Source organism: Eumetopias jubatus, unplaced genomic scaffold, assembly GCF_037043125.1.
Source record: "Eumetopias jubatus isolate StellerSeaLion01/CBP00866 unplaced genomic scaffold, mEumJub1_p1.0 scaffold_11, whole genome shotgun sequence".
NCBI lineage: Eukaryota > Metazoa > Chordata > Mammalia > Carnivora > Otariidae > Eumetopias > Eumetopias jubatus.
Window position 1 is genome coordinate 85,249,004 of NW_028274817.1, and position 16,785 is coordinate 85,265,788.

Sequence of the window (16,785 nt, forward strand, 5' to 3'; positions counted from 1 at the left end):
TTACGGCGGGGGCGTGGCCCGGCCGAGGCTTAGCCAGACTGCGCGGCCGGACGCCGGCGCCATGGAGGAGTACGCTCGGGAGCCTTGGTACGGCGATGGGCACAGGCCCCGCGACTGTTGCTGCGGCGCCACGGCCGGCTGTGGGAGGTGGGCGGGGGAGGCGCCGGCCACACCGCGCCACGTCCCAGACTCGGGAAACCCTTAAAACATTTGTGGTCTCCTTCCGCTCCCCTCCGCTTCGTTCCTCCCACTCGGGCTCCGTTAAGAGGGGCTGCAGCCGTGTGCCTGGCGACGGTGCGGTGCCGGACCAACCGCTCCCAAGTGTCCTCGGACTCCGTTATCTCCCCCAGTTCATTTTTGATAACGAAAAGAGACGCGCTGGTCGAATCCATTCCAGCCCGGGGGGGTGGTGGCGGTTGTCAAGCGGCAATCCCCACGCGCGCGGCTTTCCCGAGGGTCGCTTTAGCGAATGGGGGCGGGGCCTGGGTGAACCTCTTGTGGACAAGCCGGATCCTCCCCCTCCGTCTGCTCTTGGTTTTTCCCAGTTGGGGCGGGTTGAAAAAGAGGGAAGAGGGCGGGGTTTGGTCGGACTTGCTCATGGCCGGAGACGGGGGTGCGACCCCGTCCTGCTTTAATAACAGTACTAGCAAATTAACGCTTCCACGGCGCTGATCCAAACGTGCCCACTCCGCATGTATCAGTTGATTGACTCTTTGGTAGTAGGAAGGCAGTTGGCTGATTCCTTGGTTGGCTGCGAGGGGAGGGGCAGACAGGGCCAAGACTAATGTTTTTCCCCTTTTGCACCATTTCTTGCTGAAATGAGGGGGGGACCTAATATTATCTGAGTTGCTGCTTCCCATTCGAGTGACTTGCCTTCTCCCAGTTGGAAAGAGTCCATGCAACATGGGAGGGGGAAGAGGGGCTCACTTAACCCCACCCTCCCCTTTCGGCTTACAGCCCCTGGCGAATTGTGGACGATTGCGGAGGAGCCTTCACTATGGGTGTCATCGGCGGTGGAGTCTTCCAGGCCATCAAGGGCTTCCGCAATGCCCCTGTCGTGAGTCAGTGGCCGTCCCTGGGTGGTGCAGGGGTCCTGCCCTGCCCACACGGGCGGGATACTGCGCTGAAAACTGCTTGGAGCTGCCATGACTTACTCATTCTGGTGCCTGCTACCCTACTGTGTGCCAGGCCTGGCTCCAGGATCTGTGGTTTGGGAAGAACTGCAAATATGGCCCTGTGTCCTTCGCCCCCACCACCCAACTGGGGCTCCTCTGTGGAAATACCGTGCTGTCAAAACGATCCCAAATCCTCAATGTATGTGCAAAGCCAGAGAGATTTTCCCCAGAGGCAGATTACCTGGATACAGGGAAGTGACAGGAGTTTAACTGGCAGAAGGAGGACAGCCTTAAAGTTAAGAAAATGCGTTTAATGTAACCTAATCAATTCTGTCTGCCCACCCTCTTCCAAGATCTTATCAAACATCATGCCATTTGCCAGGGTGTCTGCAATTTATATATCTGGTCCTGTCCCTCCCCTCAACTCCTGGAACTCTCTCCTAGATCTTTGCCCAAATTTCCTGTTCCCATCCTCAGGGTCTCAGCACAAACCCCCCCCCCCCTTTTAGAGTCCTTTCCTGACCCCTCAGTCATTATCATGTCTCTTGATCCCATTTCCTCCAGGGTGTGTATTGCTGTGTGAAGCTATCTTGTTGATCTGTACCTCTGCTGGGGATCTGTACCTCTGCTGGGGATCTGTCTCTCCCACTGTAACGTGAGCTCTGAGAGGGCAGGGGCTAGGTCTGTCTCAATCACCATCCCTGCATTACAGCATGGTGCCTGGCGCTTAGGTGCTATCGATCACTGAATGAATGAGAACTTCTCAACCCACGGCTGAGAACGCCCATGTGAGGGTGCTCCCCAGCCTCTTGAGTTCTCGACCCCTGCTCCGCATCTCTACTCCTGATAGCCCTGACCTGTCGTGTTCCCTCTCTCAAAAGCTAGAAACCCTGCGTGCCAGGGCCCTCATCCCTGTTCTGACTCCCTGCCTCCTCACTTTTCCCAGGGAATTCGGCACCGACTGAGAGGTAGTGCCAACGCTGTGAGGATCCGAGCCCCCCAGATTGGAGGTGAGAGGCTTGGAGAGACCTAGGAGTTGGGATGCAGAGTTGGGGGTGGTTGCTCCTGTGGTTCTAGACTGCAAATTGGGGTCCACATTCCAGCCCCAGCTCTGCCTGGGACTTCCAGGACAGTGATGTTCCCCAGTAATTTAATATGGAGGGGCAGGAGTGTGGATTCCGGAGTTTAAATCCAGGCCCCGGATCTTCCCTGATGCATGACTTTGGGTTCGTGGCTTCACCTCTCCAAACCTCATCGGTAACGTGGGGATGGTGATAGCAGTAACCACCTAAATTGTTTTGTAAGTTATGTCGTTTACATTTATGTCATTTACAGAGAACTTACTAAGTGCTGGTTGCTCTGCTAAGCACTTCAATAATATTAACGAATTTAAGACTTCAGAATCAGTGCCTAGAACAGGTCCTGGTGCACAGCAGGGCCTCAAGAAACACTTTAACTACCCTAGTGTAAACCGGCTCTCATAGCCTGTTTTCGTCTCCCTTGAACCAAGATTGGAATTCCAACTCGGTGTGATGGTTAGGAAGATCAAAGTTGCTCTGTTCAAAGCCACATCAAGATAAATCTGCTTGTAAACACTTGTCAAACCCCTACAAAGGTGAGGGGAATGCCGGTGGCAATTAGAGATCGCTTGACGAAGGAGCAGCCTCGGGCAGACGGGGGGGGGGGGGGGGGGTGCGGAATATCCCCTAGGAGTTTACTTTCTGCCTTTGTGTCCGGGTTTTTCTCCCCGTTCATTGCCAGAGTGTTGAGGCCTTGGAAAGTCCCCAGACACTGAGCTGTGGATTTTGAGGGATTCCTCAGGAACACTGATTCGGCTTCCGTCTCCCTGCAGGTAGCTTCGCGGTGTGGGGGGGCCTGTTCTCCACCATCGACTGCGGCCTGGTGCGCCTGCGGGGCAAGGAAGACCCCTGGAACTCCATCACCAGCGGAGCATTGACCGGGGCCGTGCTGGCGGCCCGCAGTGAGTGCCCCAGCCCCTGGCCCCCAGCCCCAGCCCCTTCCGCCCTGTTCTGCCTGCCCTCACCTCTTTCTCCCTGCCTCTTCACTCTCCCAGGTGGCCCATTGGCCATGGTGGGCTCAGCAATGATGGGGGGTATTCTCTTGGCCCTCATAGAGGGCGTTGGCATCCTCCTTACTCGCTACACTGCCCAGCAGTTCCGCAACGGTGAGTATCTGGCAGACGCAGCTCAGGGAGAGGTGCAAAATGCATTGCCCCTCACCCTTACCTGATTCTTTCCTCTCCAGCACCCCCATTCCTGGAGGACCCCAGCCAGCTGCCCCCTAAGGAGGGTACCCCAGCCCCAGGCTATCCCAGCTATCAGCAGTACCACTGAGGAAGTGACTGCCTATCATCACCACCGTGGGAGCCCCTCCTCCGTTCCCTCCCCGATGATCTACCTCGAAGGGAGGGCTGGCTCCCAGTTGGCCCTGGGACCCTCCAGAGAGGGCCTCTACTCTGCTCCCTTGTCCCAGGGTGGGGGGTGGGGCACCCCAGCTGCCCTGACGGATGGGTCCCCTTCTCAGGGCACCCCAACCCCAAGTTCACATGTAACAAGTTCTCACCCCAGCCCCTTTTCCTGGTGCCCTGATGAGTATTTAAAGCCAGTTTTGAAATGCCTGTGTTTGTACTCCTTGAGCCATGCGTGTTGGGAGCCCCTCCTTAGGACAGGGGGCAGAGCCCTCTTCAGAGACTCAGAAGCCCTAGAACTTGGAGTCCCACAGAGAGTGGGCTCTAGTAAATGTCTGCGGGATGGATGAGCAGGAGAGGGAATGAATCAAGATGTGAATAGGTACATGAATAAGGGTGTGTGGGGGCCAAGTGATGACTCGTGGGCAGACAGAGGAACAGGCTTGGGAAAGAAGTGGGTGAGCAGGAGGATTACTGGGGCGGGGAAGGGGAGTAGTTCTGCACCTTGCATCCCTGAGCCCTCCCGCCCATGCCCCCATTGCCAAGGCTGGGAAATCTGATCTCACAGTCAATTCTGGCTCTCCGGATCCCAGTCACCGCATTTGTGAATTCACGATCTCCCTCTGTGGCTTCCCCATGGACCTGGTTTGGAAGTAGGGGTCAGAAGGATCCCTCTTGCTGTTTTTTAAGATTGTATTTATTTGACAGAGACACAGCGAGAGAGGGAACACAAGCAGGGGGAATGGGAGAGGGAGAAGCAGGTTTCCCGTGGAGCAGGGAACCTGATGAGGGGCTCAATCCCAGGACCCTGGGATCAGGACCTGAGCCGAAGGCAGACGCCTAACAACTGAGCCCCGCCCCCCCCAGGCGCCCCGAAGGATCCAGCTTTCTTGAGGAAGATGCCCTGTGTCAGTCTCCTCTTCAGTACCACAGAGCTACTTCTCTGCTGATGCTCAGTGTTGTAGTTTTTTAAGAGCAACCATAAAATAACCAGAAGAGAGTTTTCGTATTGGGGTGGGGGCATTATGGGAAAGAGATTTTTCTGGAGGGACATTGGCCCCCAACGCCGTCTCTTCTAGTGCAAGCCATTGCAAAGAGGTGATGTCCTTAGACAAAATGGCTTTCTGCGGGTAAAAATACAGAGTCCCTGACCTCCCAACGGCCCGGGTGCCCCCATGGTAGCAGAACTGCGACACGGCCCGCTTGTGCGCCTTGGTGCCAGGCAGTTGGCAGCCGCCAGACTGGAGACTCAGGGAAGCAAGGTGGGGGAGGCCTGCTGGCACTGTGAGCACAGCCCTCCCAGGGCCCCGGCGCCAGCCTTGAGCTCCGAGCTCCGGGGGCGCATTGGTTTAGGACCCAGAGTCTTCCAGGCTGTGATCCTTTCTGGGCCGCTTCTGTGCAAGACCCCTTCTTCACCGCCAGGCCCCATTCCCCCTGCTTCCCCCACCCCCACCCCCACCCCCGGCGTGTCTTCAGACCCCATCCTGCGCCTATCAAACACTGCCCTGCTAGCTGTTCCCAGCCTTTCCCATCCGCGAGTCCACAAGGCCCCACTCACGCGGCTGTGGTGTCCGCAGACTATCCGCAGACCCCCTCCTGTCTTTCCTCCCTGTCCTCTAAGGATCCTGCAGGCCCCTACCTCTTTCATGTATCAACTCTGGCTCCTCTGAGGCCACATCCCTGCTGTAGCTCCCCGGTCCCCTCCAGGTGGGCTGGGCTCCTATAGGCCCCTCCCAGCTGCAGCTCCCCCGCCCTCCCCAGCCTCTAGCCCGAACCTCTGCCCGGTTTCAGGCCCCGCCCCCTCCCGCTCCTTAAAGGGTCGACCCCTGCAGGTGCACCCGAACACGCGGGCCCTCCGCCCTCCTCTCGCGGCCCCGGGACCCCGTTCACTGTCTCCGGTCCCTGGAGGCCGCGGGACGCACGGGGGCCTCGGCGCCGTTCCTGGCAACCTTCAGGCCCTTCCGCTCTGGCTCCTCGGGCCGCTGGCTGGGGGAGCGGGGCCGGGGCCGGGGTGAATAGCGGGGGACCCGGCGCAGCAACGGAGGCTCGCGGCTTCGGGAGAGAGGTGTCGGGCCTCCTAGCTGGGCCTGGGGAGCCCGGGGTCGCCCAGGTCCCCGGAGCTGGAGCCGGGGCAACGGAGGAGGGGTCAGGTCGGGTCTGCGTCCGCAGGCAGCTTCCCTTTGCCCAAGAAGGAAATGCGGGGTCAGACCCCAGGCAGTTTCCATCCGGAGGGCCTACGGAGACCGAGACCGGGAGCAGGCGCGAGTGAGACAGAAACAGAGACGGAGAGAAATAGAAGCCGAGGGACATACCCGAAAGGAGATGGAGACTAGGAAGAGCGGGAGGCAGAGAGAGACACACAAGAGATTTACGAAGAGACAGAAACAGGAAGCTGTGTGAGGGTCAGAGGTGCAGGTCCTGGGGGGCTCAGTCGTTAAGCGTCTGCCTTCGGCTCAGGTCATGATCCCAGGGTCCTGGGATCGAGCCCCGCATCGGGCTCCCTCCTTGGCGGGGAGCCTGCTTCTCCCACTCCTGCTCCCCCTGCTCATGCTATCTCTCTCTGTCAAATAAATAAAATCTTAAAAAAGAAAGAGAGAGAGAGAGAGAAAAAAAATGCAGGTGGGACCTGGGAAGACCCTCAGCATCAGACGGAGGCAAACACAGGGAGGAAGGCCAGGCCCCATAGTAGTAGTGAGCTGGGCTGAAGGGCCAGGCTGACAGAGGGCGAGCAGGCTGCCCCTCCCTTACCGTCCCGCTGAGGGGCCTCAGAGAAGCGGAGAGGAGCCCAACCTGCATCCTTTCTCCCTCTGGCTCGCTCTCTCACTCTCATCTCTGGTTTAATCCCATCTGCTTCCCACAAGGATTTCATGCCTCTCCCTTGGGTTCTTCCTTCCCATCTTCTTCCCTGCTTCGCCCGCCCCCCACCCCCTGAGGCCCAAGTTGGCCTCCGTCTGTCTTGCTCTGTCTCTCAGCCCTCCTTCCCATTTCTCTACTTCAGTCTCCCTGGCTTGTGGCCATCTACCGGTGTGCGTGGGGCAGGTGGGTGGGGGAAGTAGCTGCTGAACAAGGAGGGTTAGTGAGATGGAAAGAATCAGGGAAGTACAACGGGGTCCAGCCCGGGGAAGTGAGGTGGAGAATCACTGCCTCAGGCAGAGACGCTGAGAGGCTGGGGAGAGAGACATGGAGAAATCAGACACCGAGAGAGAATAGAAAGAATTGGGACAGAGCCCAAGAGAGGGACCAAGACAAAGCGAAGCCAGAGTTTACGGAGGTATCAAAGGAGAGACAGAGATGCAGAGAAAGAGATACCAAGAAAGGAAAAAAAAAAAACAAAAACAGTAGGACAAGTGGGGAAAAGATGGGAAAAGAGAAAATGTAAGAAGGGAGATAGACATAAAGATTGGGAGAGTCAGACATCCAGCGGGGGTGAGGGAGAGAAAGGGGCAGAGAGAATCAGAACAAAACAAAGAAGTGAGAGAAATAGAGTCAGAGCAGAGAGAGGGAGAGAGAAAGCAAGAGAGACATGAGAGTTGGACACCCATACCCTCTTTCCCTGCGTCCGGGGGTTGCTGGCCTTGAGTGTTCTTATTTCCTTTGTTTTCTTAGTGGCAGCTGGAGAACAGGGCCTGACGGGGCAGGGCAGCTCCGCCAGGCCCAGCCCCAGCCCCAGCCCCAGCACCCCAGGTCATCGAAGTGGGTGGGAGGAGGGCAGCCTCCCCTGGGGATACGCTTTTTGAGGGCAATGCTCTGCTGTTGTGGAGGATGGCGTCAAGGAGCCCATTTGGGGCCAGCCTCTGCAGCCGGCCCACGGGAGCCATCTCTGGGGAATCTGCCGTGTCACCAGAAGGCCCACAAGCATGTTGAGGAGGAAGGATGTGCCAATGATCCCTTCTGAGGGGACAGAGGAACCTTCCTTTTGTTACCTTCCTTATACATATGAGGAAACGGAAGGCACCAACAGGTAAAGCCGCTCGTCCATGGCTATGCTGCCTGAAAGTGGCAAAGCCGGTATCTCTACCCTTATTTATAGTGCGTAGAGTTGGAGAGACGTGTCTTGCACCATAATTTCCAACACATTATCATTCAGCATTACAGGTGCCCTTTGAAGGTTTTCACAGGCCAAGGCAACAATTTCCAAGCCCCCTTTGTTAAAGTAATAACAAAGGACTCAAGGACTGACTTCATGGAGAGCAGGTTGGCAGCAATCTTGGGCATTCACACAGGCACCTTGTGAGAGGATCGTGTGCATTCAGGTTAAGAAACTTCATCAGATTGGACCCTTCTAACGTACGCTTTTTTTGTATGTATATCTCACTAAAGAGTTAAATACGAACCAGAGCCACATGTATCAACATGGATCATTCTCGAGCCTGCAGTATGGCACAGACGAAGGAAAGCCAAAGACTGCTGTGTAGAGTACCATATTTGTAGTAAACACATACAAACAATATATGCACTTCATGGATCCCTAATTACATAATGAAAGAATAAAATGATGCAAGGGAATGGTCAGTAAGAATCTCAGTATTGCATTTACGTCAGAGGACGAAGGGAGGATAGAATGGAATAGAGGGGCGCCTGGGTGGCTCAGTCGGTTGAGTGTCTGCCTTCGGCTCGGGTCTTGATCTGGGGTTCCAGGACGATCGAGCCCCACGTTGGGCTCCCTGCTCAGCGGGGAGTCTGCTTCTCCCTCTTCTGCTCCTACCCCCAGCTTGTGCTCTCTCTCACACTCTGCTCTCTCTCTCAAATGAATAAATAAAAAAAAAAAGAAAGAAAAAAAAAGAACGGAGTAGAGGAAGCTAACCTAGTAGGTTTCAGCTGGAGCTGAAATATTTTGTTTCTTTTTTTTAAAGATTGATTGATTTATAAGAGAGCGAGCACATGCACACATGAGTGGGGGAGGAGGGGCAGAGGGAGAGGGAGAAGCAGGCTCCTCCGCTGAGCAAGGAGCTGAACGTGGGGCTCAATCCCAGGACCCCGGGATCATGACCTGAGCCAAAAGGTAGACGCTTAACTGACTGAGCCACCATGGCGCCCTGAAATATTTCATTTCTTAAAGGAAATACATTTGGGGCAAATGAAAAAATGTTGAGAGTTCACAGGTGTCCATTATATTACTATCTTCTGCAGATTGTTGTTCATTTGAAGATATGTCATAATTTAGGAGATGAAAAAAAGAATCCTACTTGCCTTAAATTGAATATATAGATTAATTTGGGGACCCATTTCTCCAGTGTTGATTCTTCATGCCTGGAACACAACATCTCTTTCCATTCATTTCAGCCACGTTTTCTTTCCTTCTGTAAAAATGTGTAGAGCTCGGGACGCCTGGGTGGCTCAGTCGGTTAAGCGTCTGCCTTCGCTCGGGTCGTGATCCCGGGGTCCTGGGGTCGGGTCCCACATCAGGCTCCTTGCTCAGCGGGGAGCCTGCTTCTCCCTCTGCTTGTGCTCTCTCTCTCTGACAAATGAATAAATAAAAAAATCTTTAAAAAAATAAAAAAATAAATAAATCGAGATGCCACTTCACGTCAAATGACAAAAATTTTAAAAAAATGTGTAGAGCTCATATTTTTCTTGCTCAAGGTATTCACAGGAGGTTGATGGATTTTCTTACCATGGTGAACAATGTCCTTTTCTATTACATTTTTTTTTTAAGTGTCTGTAAAGGAAAGCCATTCAGTTTCACATTCGGTCTTGTTTCTGGCCATCTTGCTCACTTTCGTCATTAGGTCTAAAAGTGTTTTAGATGATTTTCTTGGATTTCTTAAAAAGAGATTTATTTAGGGTGCCTGGGTGGCTCAGTTGGTTAAGCGACTGCCTTTGGCTCAGGTCATGATCCTGGAGTCCCGGGATCGAGTCCCGCATCGGGCTCCCTGCTCAGCAGGGAGTCTGCTTCTCCCTCTGACCCTCCCCCCTCTCATGTGCTCTCTCTCTCTCTCATTCTCGCTCTCTCAAATAAAGAAATAAAATCTTTAAAAAAAGAGAGATTTATTTATTAATTTTAGAGGCAGAGCACGAGCGGGAAGGGCAGAGGGAGAGGGAGAGGGAGAGAGAATCTCAAGCAGACTCTGCACTGAGCGCTGAGCCCTACTCAGGGCTCGATCTCAGGACCCCGAGATCACGACCTGAGCAGAAACCAAGAGTCGGACGCTTAACCTACTGTGCCAGCCAGGCGCCCTGGTTCTCTTGGATTCTTTAAGTAAATAATGTCCTCGGACTTCAGCCAAAGACCACCAGGAACACACCAGTGATTCAACAAAGTTGGGTGTATTAGCTCATTGCAACGAGGGAGAATACACACCATGGAGAATGCTGGGGCATCTCAGCTAAGGAAGGACATTATGGGATTTGGGTTTGCGTTAGATGTGTTTGTGTCGAATTCCCTGACATGCCAAGAGCTGCGCTGTGGCTGTTTAAGACTCTGGACAGGGTACGTACACCAAATGTGCCACAGGTAGTTGCCAAAAACAAGATGATGATTAGTCTTCATAATAAGCCTCGGAGCCCAGGGCCTAGATGATCACACTCAGGCCGTGGAAACATGTCCCACAGTCCAGCTGGTCTCTCAAGAGCCAGGCAGCTGGCTTTTTCTTTTAGTCTCATAAGAAAGTGCTCTAGCTGACCTGTAGTGTTTCTGTAAGTGCCATAGAAGTTTCCCGGAGCATCATCCCCCCCCTTCCCTTCCCCTTCACTAGCCCAAAAGAAATCCGAGGTGATGAGATGGCTCGTGACAGCTCTGGCTAACGAATTTACATTTAAGCTGGTTAGTTGGGCTTCTAGAATAGAAATTGTGTCATGCGTGGCATCTGCTAAGGTCAGAGGCGAGTTGGGGACCACCTTTTCCGATTCTATTTTCCCTACCGCGGGAACAGCAGCTGCCGTGAAGGAGGAGCCAGGTGTTTCATTTTTCTTTTTTATTTTTAAGATTTTATTTATTTGACAGAGAAGGAGAGCGAGCACAAGCAGGGGGAGCGGCAGGTAGAGGGAGAAGCAGGCTCCCCGCGGAGCAGAGAGCCCGACGCGGGGCTCGATTCGATTCCGGGACCCGGAGATCATGAGCTCCGAGGAGTTTCTGCTTGCCTCATTGTTGGAGATCTCTGGATAGCCTCAGGGAAACATGGTCCACTGGAGGGTGGTAGTTTTAACTATCGGAATGTCTGGAGCAATTATCCTGAAGGCACAGGATAAAGTAGTGTTGCAGCTGGCAGGGGTAAGCGGGTCCCCTGCTTCAGTACAGGTAAGCATCCTAGCGGAGCACAGATGGAATTGAGAGTATATGTATCATTTATTACAGCAGGGGAAAGGCAATTTTTATCCCTCTACAGGGGAAGATGTCTTGATTGGAGTTCAACAGTAGCAGCAAAACAGGCTAGAATGTTTCTAAGAACAAAAATGCCCTAACCCCCATTCCTCATGGTTCTAGGGCTTTTGCTGATAGGGTTGTACTGACCTCAGCAGAAGCATTTTGCGAGGCCAGTGTCCAGTTTTTACAAGATCAAGGTTTGGGATTAATTTTTTTGAGGGAAATGTTAGGACCAGAAGGGACCTATAAAAAAGAAAGCTACCTTCAGAGGTATTTAGAGGAACAGCTATGAATTTTTTTGTCAGGTGGATGAGTGTGTGTGCTTGAGGGGGAGAGAGAGAGAGAGAGAGAGAGAAATCAAATTCAGAATAGTAGCCATGGTCTGAGAAAACACCCAAGAGGGTTTTGTTTTTTCCTTAAGTGACAGAGGGAGACCATAGGAGGTCAAAAGTAACAGGGTGAAAGTAATGGAGATCTGGGGAGGTGGGTGGGGGGATGGGGTAACTGGAGGATGGGCATTAAGGGGGGCACTGGATGGAATGAGCATTGGACGTTATATGCAACTCATGAATCACTAAACTACCTCTGAAACTAGTAATATGTTAATTGAATTGAATTTAAATTTAAAAAAGTAAGGGAGATCATACTGAAAGATATTTTAGTTGGTTACTAGAGGGTGTCAAGATACAATAAAAATCAAGATTCATAGTGGGATAGGGGCGCCCGGGATGGAGCCCCGCATCGGGCTCCCTGCTCGGTGGCGAGTCTGCTTCTCCCTCTCCCTCTGTGATCTCTCTCGCTCTCAAATAAATAAATAAAAATCTTTTTAAAAAAAGATTCATAGTGGGATAAAAAGAAAAAAGGGGTGCTGTAGAATCAAAATTAATCTTGTCATCTTGGGGAGAAGTTCTGCACCTCTGCGGTCATTAGCTTCCAGAGAATTCCTAAGAATCCTGTTTGATGCCTACTAACGTCTTTTTCAAGAAGTTCGAGGGCAGGGCGCCTGGGTGGCTCAGTTGGTTAAGCGACTGCCTTCGGCTCAGGTCATGATCCTGGAGTCCTGGGATTGAGTCCCTGGATTGAGTCCCTGGATTGAGTCCCCGGATCGAGTCCCTGGATCGAGTCCCGAGTCGGGCTCCCTGCTCAGCGGGGAGTCTGCTTCTCCCTCTGACCCTCTTCCCTCTTGTGCTCTCTCTCATTCTCTCTCTCTCAAATAAATAAATAAAATCTGGGGTGCCTGGGTGGCTCAGTTGGTTAAGCAACTGCCTTCAGCTCAGGTCGTGATCCCGGAGTCCCGGGATCGAGTCCCGCATCGGGCTCCCTGCTCAGCGGGGAGTCTGCTTCTCCCTCTGACCCTCCCCCCTCTTGTGCTCTCTATCTCTCATTCTCTCTCTCTCAAATAAATAAATAAAATCTTTAAAAAAACCAAAAAAAAATAAATAAAATCTTAAAAAAAAAAAAAGAAGTTCGAGGGCAGTTTTCCCTCTGATCATGCAGGCTTTGTTTAGGTGGATATTTTGAAATTTGTTTTTTGGTTTTTTTTTTTTTTTTAAAGGAAGGTTTCTTTTTTTTTAAGATTTTATTTATTTATTTGACAGAGACATAGCGAAAGAGGGAACACAAGCAGGGGGAGTGGGAGAGGGAGAAGCAGGCTTCCCGCCGAGCAGGGAGTCCAACATGGGGCTCGATCCCAGGACCCTGAGATCATGACCTGAGCCGAAGGCAGACGCTTAACGACTGAGCCACCCAGGTGCCCCGAAATTTGTTTATTTTTTAAGTAATCTCTACACCTAATGTGGAGCTCCAACCCAGGAGATGAAGAGTTGCTCGCTCCTCCTACTGAGCCAGGCAGGCTTCCCTAGGTGGATATTTTGTAAATGCAACTCAAACCTATTAAGGAGACATCTGGAAGCATCATATGAGTCCTAGTAGTATGAAGTCACATTGGCCTGTAATAGGGTAGAATCTAGTATTTAAAGTGAAATTACAAAACATATGGGGTGGGGCGCCTGGGTGGCTCAGTCGTTGGGCGCCGGCCTTCGGCTCAGGTCATGATCCCAGGGTCCTGGGATCGAGCCCCGCATCGGGCTCCCTGCTCCGCGGGAAACCTGCTTCTCCCTCTCCCACTCCCCCTGCTTGTGTTCCCTCTCTCGCTGTGTCTCTCTCTGTCAAATAAATAAATAAAATCTTAAAAACAAAAACAAAAACAAAAAACAAAACATATGCGATGGTCTGTTATTAACTCAGAAGTAACTAGCCAGAGGTAGTCCCCGGAGCGGTTAGATCTTATTACCGTCAAGGCTAATGATAATACTTTAGTCCCTGGAAGTTTGAGGGTTTCTCAGAAGTGTTGCAATTTTTTAAAAAGATGTTATTTATTTATTTATTTACTCATTTGAGAGAGAGAGCACAAGTGGGGGGCAGAACAAAGGGAGAAGGACAAGCAGACTCCCTGCGGAGCTCAGAGCCAGACACTGGGCTCCAACCCAGGATCCCGAGATCGTGATCTGAGCTGAGCCCAAGGTGGACCCTTAAGCGACTGAGCCACCCAGGCGCCCTGATATTTTTTGTAATTCAAGTTTAGTTGACATACACTCTCACATTAGTTTCAGGTATACATAGTAATTCATAGTGATTCATCACCTCTATATGTAACGCTATGCTGACCACAAGTATATCTACCCTGTGTCACCATACAAGACCATTACAACACCATTGACTTACTCCCTATGCTGTGCCTTTCATCCCCGTGACTGGTTCATTCCATAACTGGAAACCTGTATGCCCCACTCCCCCGCACCCCTTTGAGCCTGTTCCCCCCACCCCTCCCCCTCTGGCAACCATCAGTTTGTTCTGTGTTGCTTTTAGTTTTAGAATTCCGTTCAGTCTCTCTACTTTTTCTGAGGATTATGGATGATAATGGCTGTAGAGTTTGTAAGTTAAAACTTTACAGAGTTTTCAGATAAGAGTTATTTAAACGAGTGCCTTATGTGTCCCTATTACTGGAGAGAGAAGTTGAGATTCCCCAAGTCAAATACAAAAGCAAGTGATTTCCCCTACCCTTACAGCAAAAGCTCTCTGGCAATGAAAAGCTCAGTTGGCCTGGAAAGTAAACCACAGCCAGAACATGCTCATAACCCATTTGGAGGTGTTCAAAGGGGCCTCAAGTCTTGGGTTCCTATCCACGTCCTACCTTTACAGTCTTTGCCATGATTGTGTTATTGGAGGTATGACATTCAAGGGGACCATCTCAGCAAGAGCCTTAAAGTTACCCCATCAATGTTGGTTCAGTATCAAGGCCAATTTATCTCTGCTATGGTGGCTAATACCATGAAGCAGCTTTGCTACCTTCCATTCTTCTTAGGGCTATCTCAAGTATGGCAAGGGATATAGAATTGCCTTCATTTGTTGTCCATTTTGATAAGGGTTCCTGAAGTGGCTTCAGATGAACATGAAATTATCATGCCTGGGTGGCTCAGTCGGTTGGCCGTCTGCCTTTGGCTCTGGTCATGATCCCGGGGTCCTGGGATTGAGCCCTGTGTCGGGCTTTGTGCTTGGCAGGGAGTCTGCTTCTCCCTCTTCCTCTGTCTGCCGCTCCCCCTGCTTGTGTGCTCTGTCTCAAATAAATAGATAAATAAAATCTTAAAAAAAAGAAATTATCACTGCAAAAAGCTAGTTATGTTCCCTCCACAAGTAGAGGGGAGGAGTTTTGGCTGCGTGAAAATACAATCTGACATAAACATACTCAAAAGAGAGTTATTACAGGGGCACCTGGGTGGCTCAGTTGGTTAAAGAGTCTGACTCTTGATTTTAGCTCAGGTCATGATCCGATGGGTCTTGGGATCGAGGGGATTCTCTCCCTCTGCCCTTCAACCCCCTCTTAAAAGAGCCAATAAAATAATAAAAAATGAAAAGAGATGGGATGCCTGGGTGGCTCAGTTGGTTAAGCAGCTGCCTTCGGCTCGGGTCATGATCCCGGGGTCCTGGGACCGAGCCCCTCATCGGGCTCCCTGCTCAGCGGGAGCCTGCTTCTCCCTCTACCTGCTGCTCCCCCTGCTTGTGCTCTCTCTCTATCTCTGACAAATAAATAAATAAAATCTTAAAATAAATAAAATAAAAATAAAAAAAGAGATGGGGCACCTGGGTGCCCAAGTTGGTTAGGTGAAAGGTGCTTGGTTGCGTTTGGGGTCATAGTCTCGGGGGTCCTGGGATGTAGCCCCACATCGGGCTCCGTGCACAGTGGGGAGTCTGCTTGAGGATTCTTTCTCTTTCTCCCTCTCCCTCTGCCCCGCCCCCCTCGTGTGCATGTTCTCTCTCTCTCAAATAAATAAATAAATAAATCTTTAAAAAATAAAAAAGAGAGTTATTACAGCTGATTTAAACAATAAATTAGGCCCTTGACAATTTTATCAAGGCATAGTATTAAAAAGTCAGCGCTGAGTGAAATAAGTCAATCAGAGAAAGACATGTATCACATGACCTCGCTGATATGAGGAATTCTTAATCTCAGGAAACAAACTGAGGGTTGCTGGAGTGGTGGGGGGTGGGAGGGATGGGGAGGCTGGGTGATAGACATTGGGGAAGATATGTGCTACGGTGAGCGCTGTGAATTGTGTAAGACTGTTGAATCACAGATCTGTACTTCTGAAACAAATAACGCAACATATTTTAAGAAAAAAGAAAAAGAAGAAGATAACAGGAGGGGAAGAAAAGGGGAGTATGTCAGAGGGGGAGACGAACCATGAGAGATGATGGACTCTGAAAAACAAACTGAGGGTTCTAGAGGGGAGGGGGGTAGGGGGATGGATTAGCCTGGTGATGGGTATTGAGGAGGGCACGTTCTGCATGGAGCACTGGGTGTTATGAACAAACAATGAATCATGGAACACTGCATCAAAAACTAATGATGTAATATATGGTGATTAACATAACAATAAAAAAATTTTTAAAAAAAGTCAGCGCTCTGGGGCACCTGGGTGGCTCAGTTGGTTAAGCAGCTGCCTTCGGCTCAGGTCATGATCCCGGGGTCCTGGGATCGAGCCCCCCATCGGGCTCCCTGCTCCTCTGGGAGCCTGCTTCTCCCTCTCCCACTGCCTGCCGTTCCCCCTGCTTGTGCCCTCTCTGTCAAAGAAATAAATAAAATCTTTAAAAGATTTTTATTTATTCATTTGACAGAGCGAGACAGAGCGAGAGAGGTAACACAAGCAGGGGGAGTGGGAGAGGGAGAAGCAGGCTTCCTGCCAAGCAGGGAGCCCAATGCAGGGCTCGATCCCAGGACCCCGGGATCGTGACCTGAGCCGAAGGCAGATGCTTAACGACTAAGCCACCCAGGCACCCCGAAATAAATAAAATCTTAAAAAATAAAGTCGGCACTCCTTGGGGCACCTGGGTGGCTCAGTCAGTTAAGCAGCTGACTCTTGATTTCCACTCGGGTCATAGTCTCGGGGTTGTGGGATCAATCCCAAGTAGGGCTCCACACTCAGTGGGGAGTCTACTTCTCTCCCTCTGCCTCTGCCCCTCCCCCAGCTGGAGCACGTATGTGATTTCTCTCTCTCAAATAAATAAATAAATAAAGTCGGGTAGCTCAGTTAAGTGTCCAACTTGGTTTCTACTGGGGTGGTGATTTCAGGGTCATGGGATGGAACCTGCCCCCCGCCCCCAGGCTCTGTGCTTGGCGAGGAGTCTGCTTGAGATTCTTTCTCCCTCCCGCTCTGCTCCTCCCCCTGCTCGAGCTAGTGTGCTCTCTCTCCAAAATAAAACAAACAAACAAATAAATAAAATCTTAATAGTCAGCACTCCTTAACCTCCAAATACAGAAATGAAGAGAAGCGTGTCTCCTTGGTTAAACAAAATGATCTCTCTCTTATATGGATGAAACAAGCCATCTCTTCATGTGGATTTCTTGCCCTTTTTGCTCTTTTTTTTTTAATTTTATAAAT

The 16,785-nt window shown here is 51.3% G+C and overlaps 1 protein-coding gene across 2 annotated transcripts; it reads left to right on the plus strand.

The window, feature by feature from the left end:
* Positions 1–10: 10 nt before the first annotated feature.
* Positions 11–3,753, plus strand: TIMM17B (translocase of inner mitochondrial membrane 17B). 2 transcript variants are annotated; one of them, XM_028113432.2, is made up of 6 exons: positions 11–87; positions 958–1,057; positions 2,062–2,125; positions 2,968–3,096; positions 3,190–3,300; positions 3,381–3,753. In XM_028113432.2, exons 1-6 carry the CDS (start codon positions 62–64, stop codon positions 3,467–3,469), a joined length of 519 nt encoding a protein of 172 aa, XP_027969233.1. In that variant the 5' UTR covers positions 11–61; the 3' UTR covers positions 3,470–3,753. The 2 variants fall into 2 exon arrangements, with proteins under 2 accessions (XP_027969233.1, XP_027969232.1); XM_028113431.1 differs by having other exon boundaries at positions 47–147.
* Positions 3,754–16,785: the final 13,032 nt, after the last annotated feature.

Coding starts and splice junctions, on each gene's coding strand:
- TIMM17B (XM_028113431.1), top strand. CDS start 62: ATGGAGGAGTACGCTCGGGAGCCTTGGTACGGCGATGGGCACAGGCCC. Junction 148..957: donor GCCACGGCCGGCTGTGGGAG/GTGGGCGGGGGA, acceptor TTCGGCTTACAG/CCCCTGGCGAATTGTGGACG. Junction 1,058..2,061: donor GCTTCCGCAATGCCCCTGTC/GTGAGTCAGTGG, acceptor CACTTTTCCCAG/GGAATTCGGCACCGACTGAG.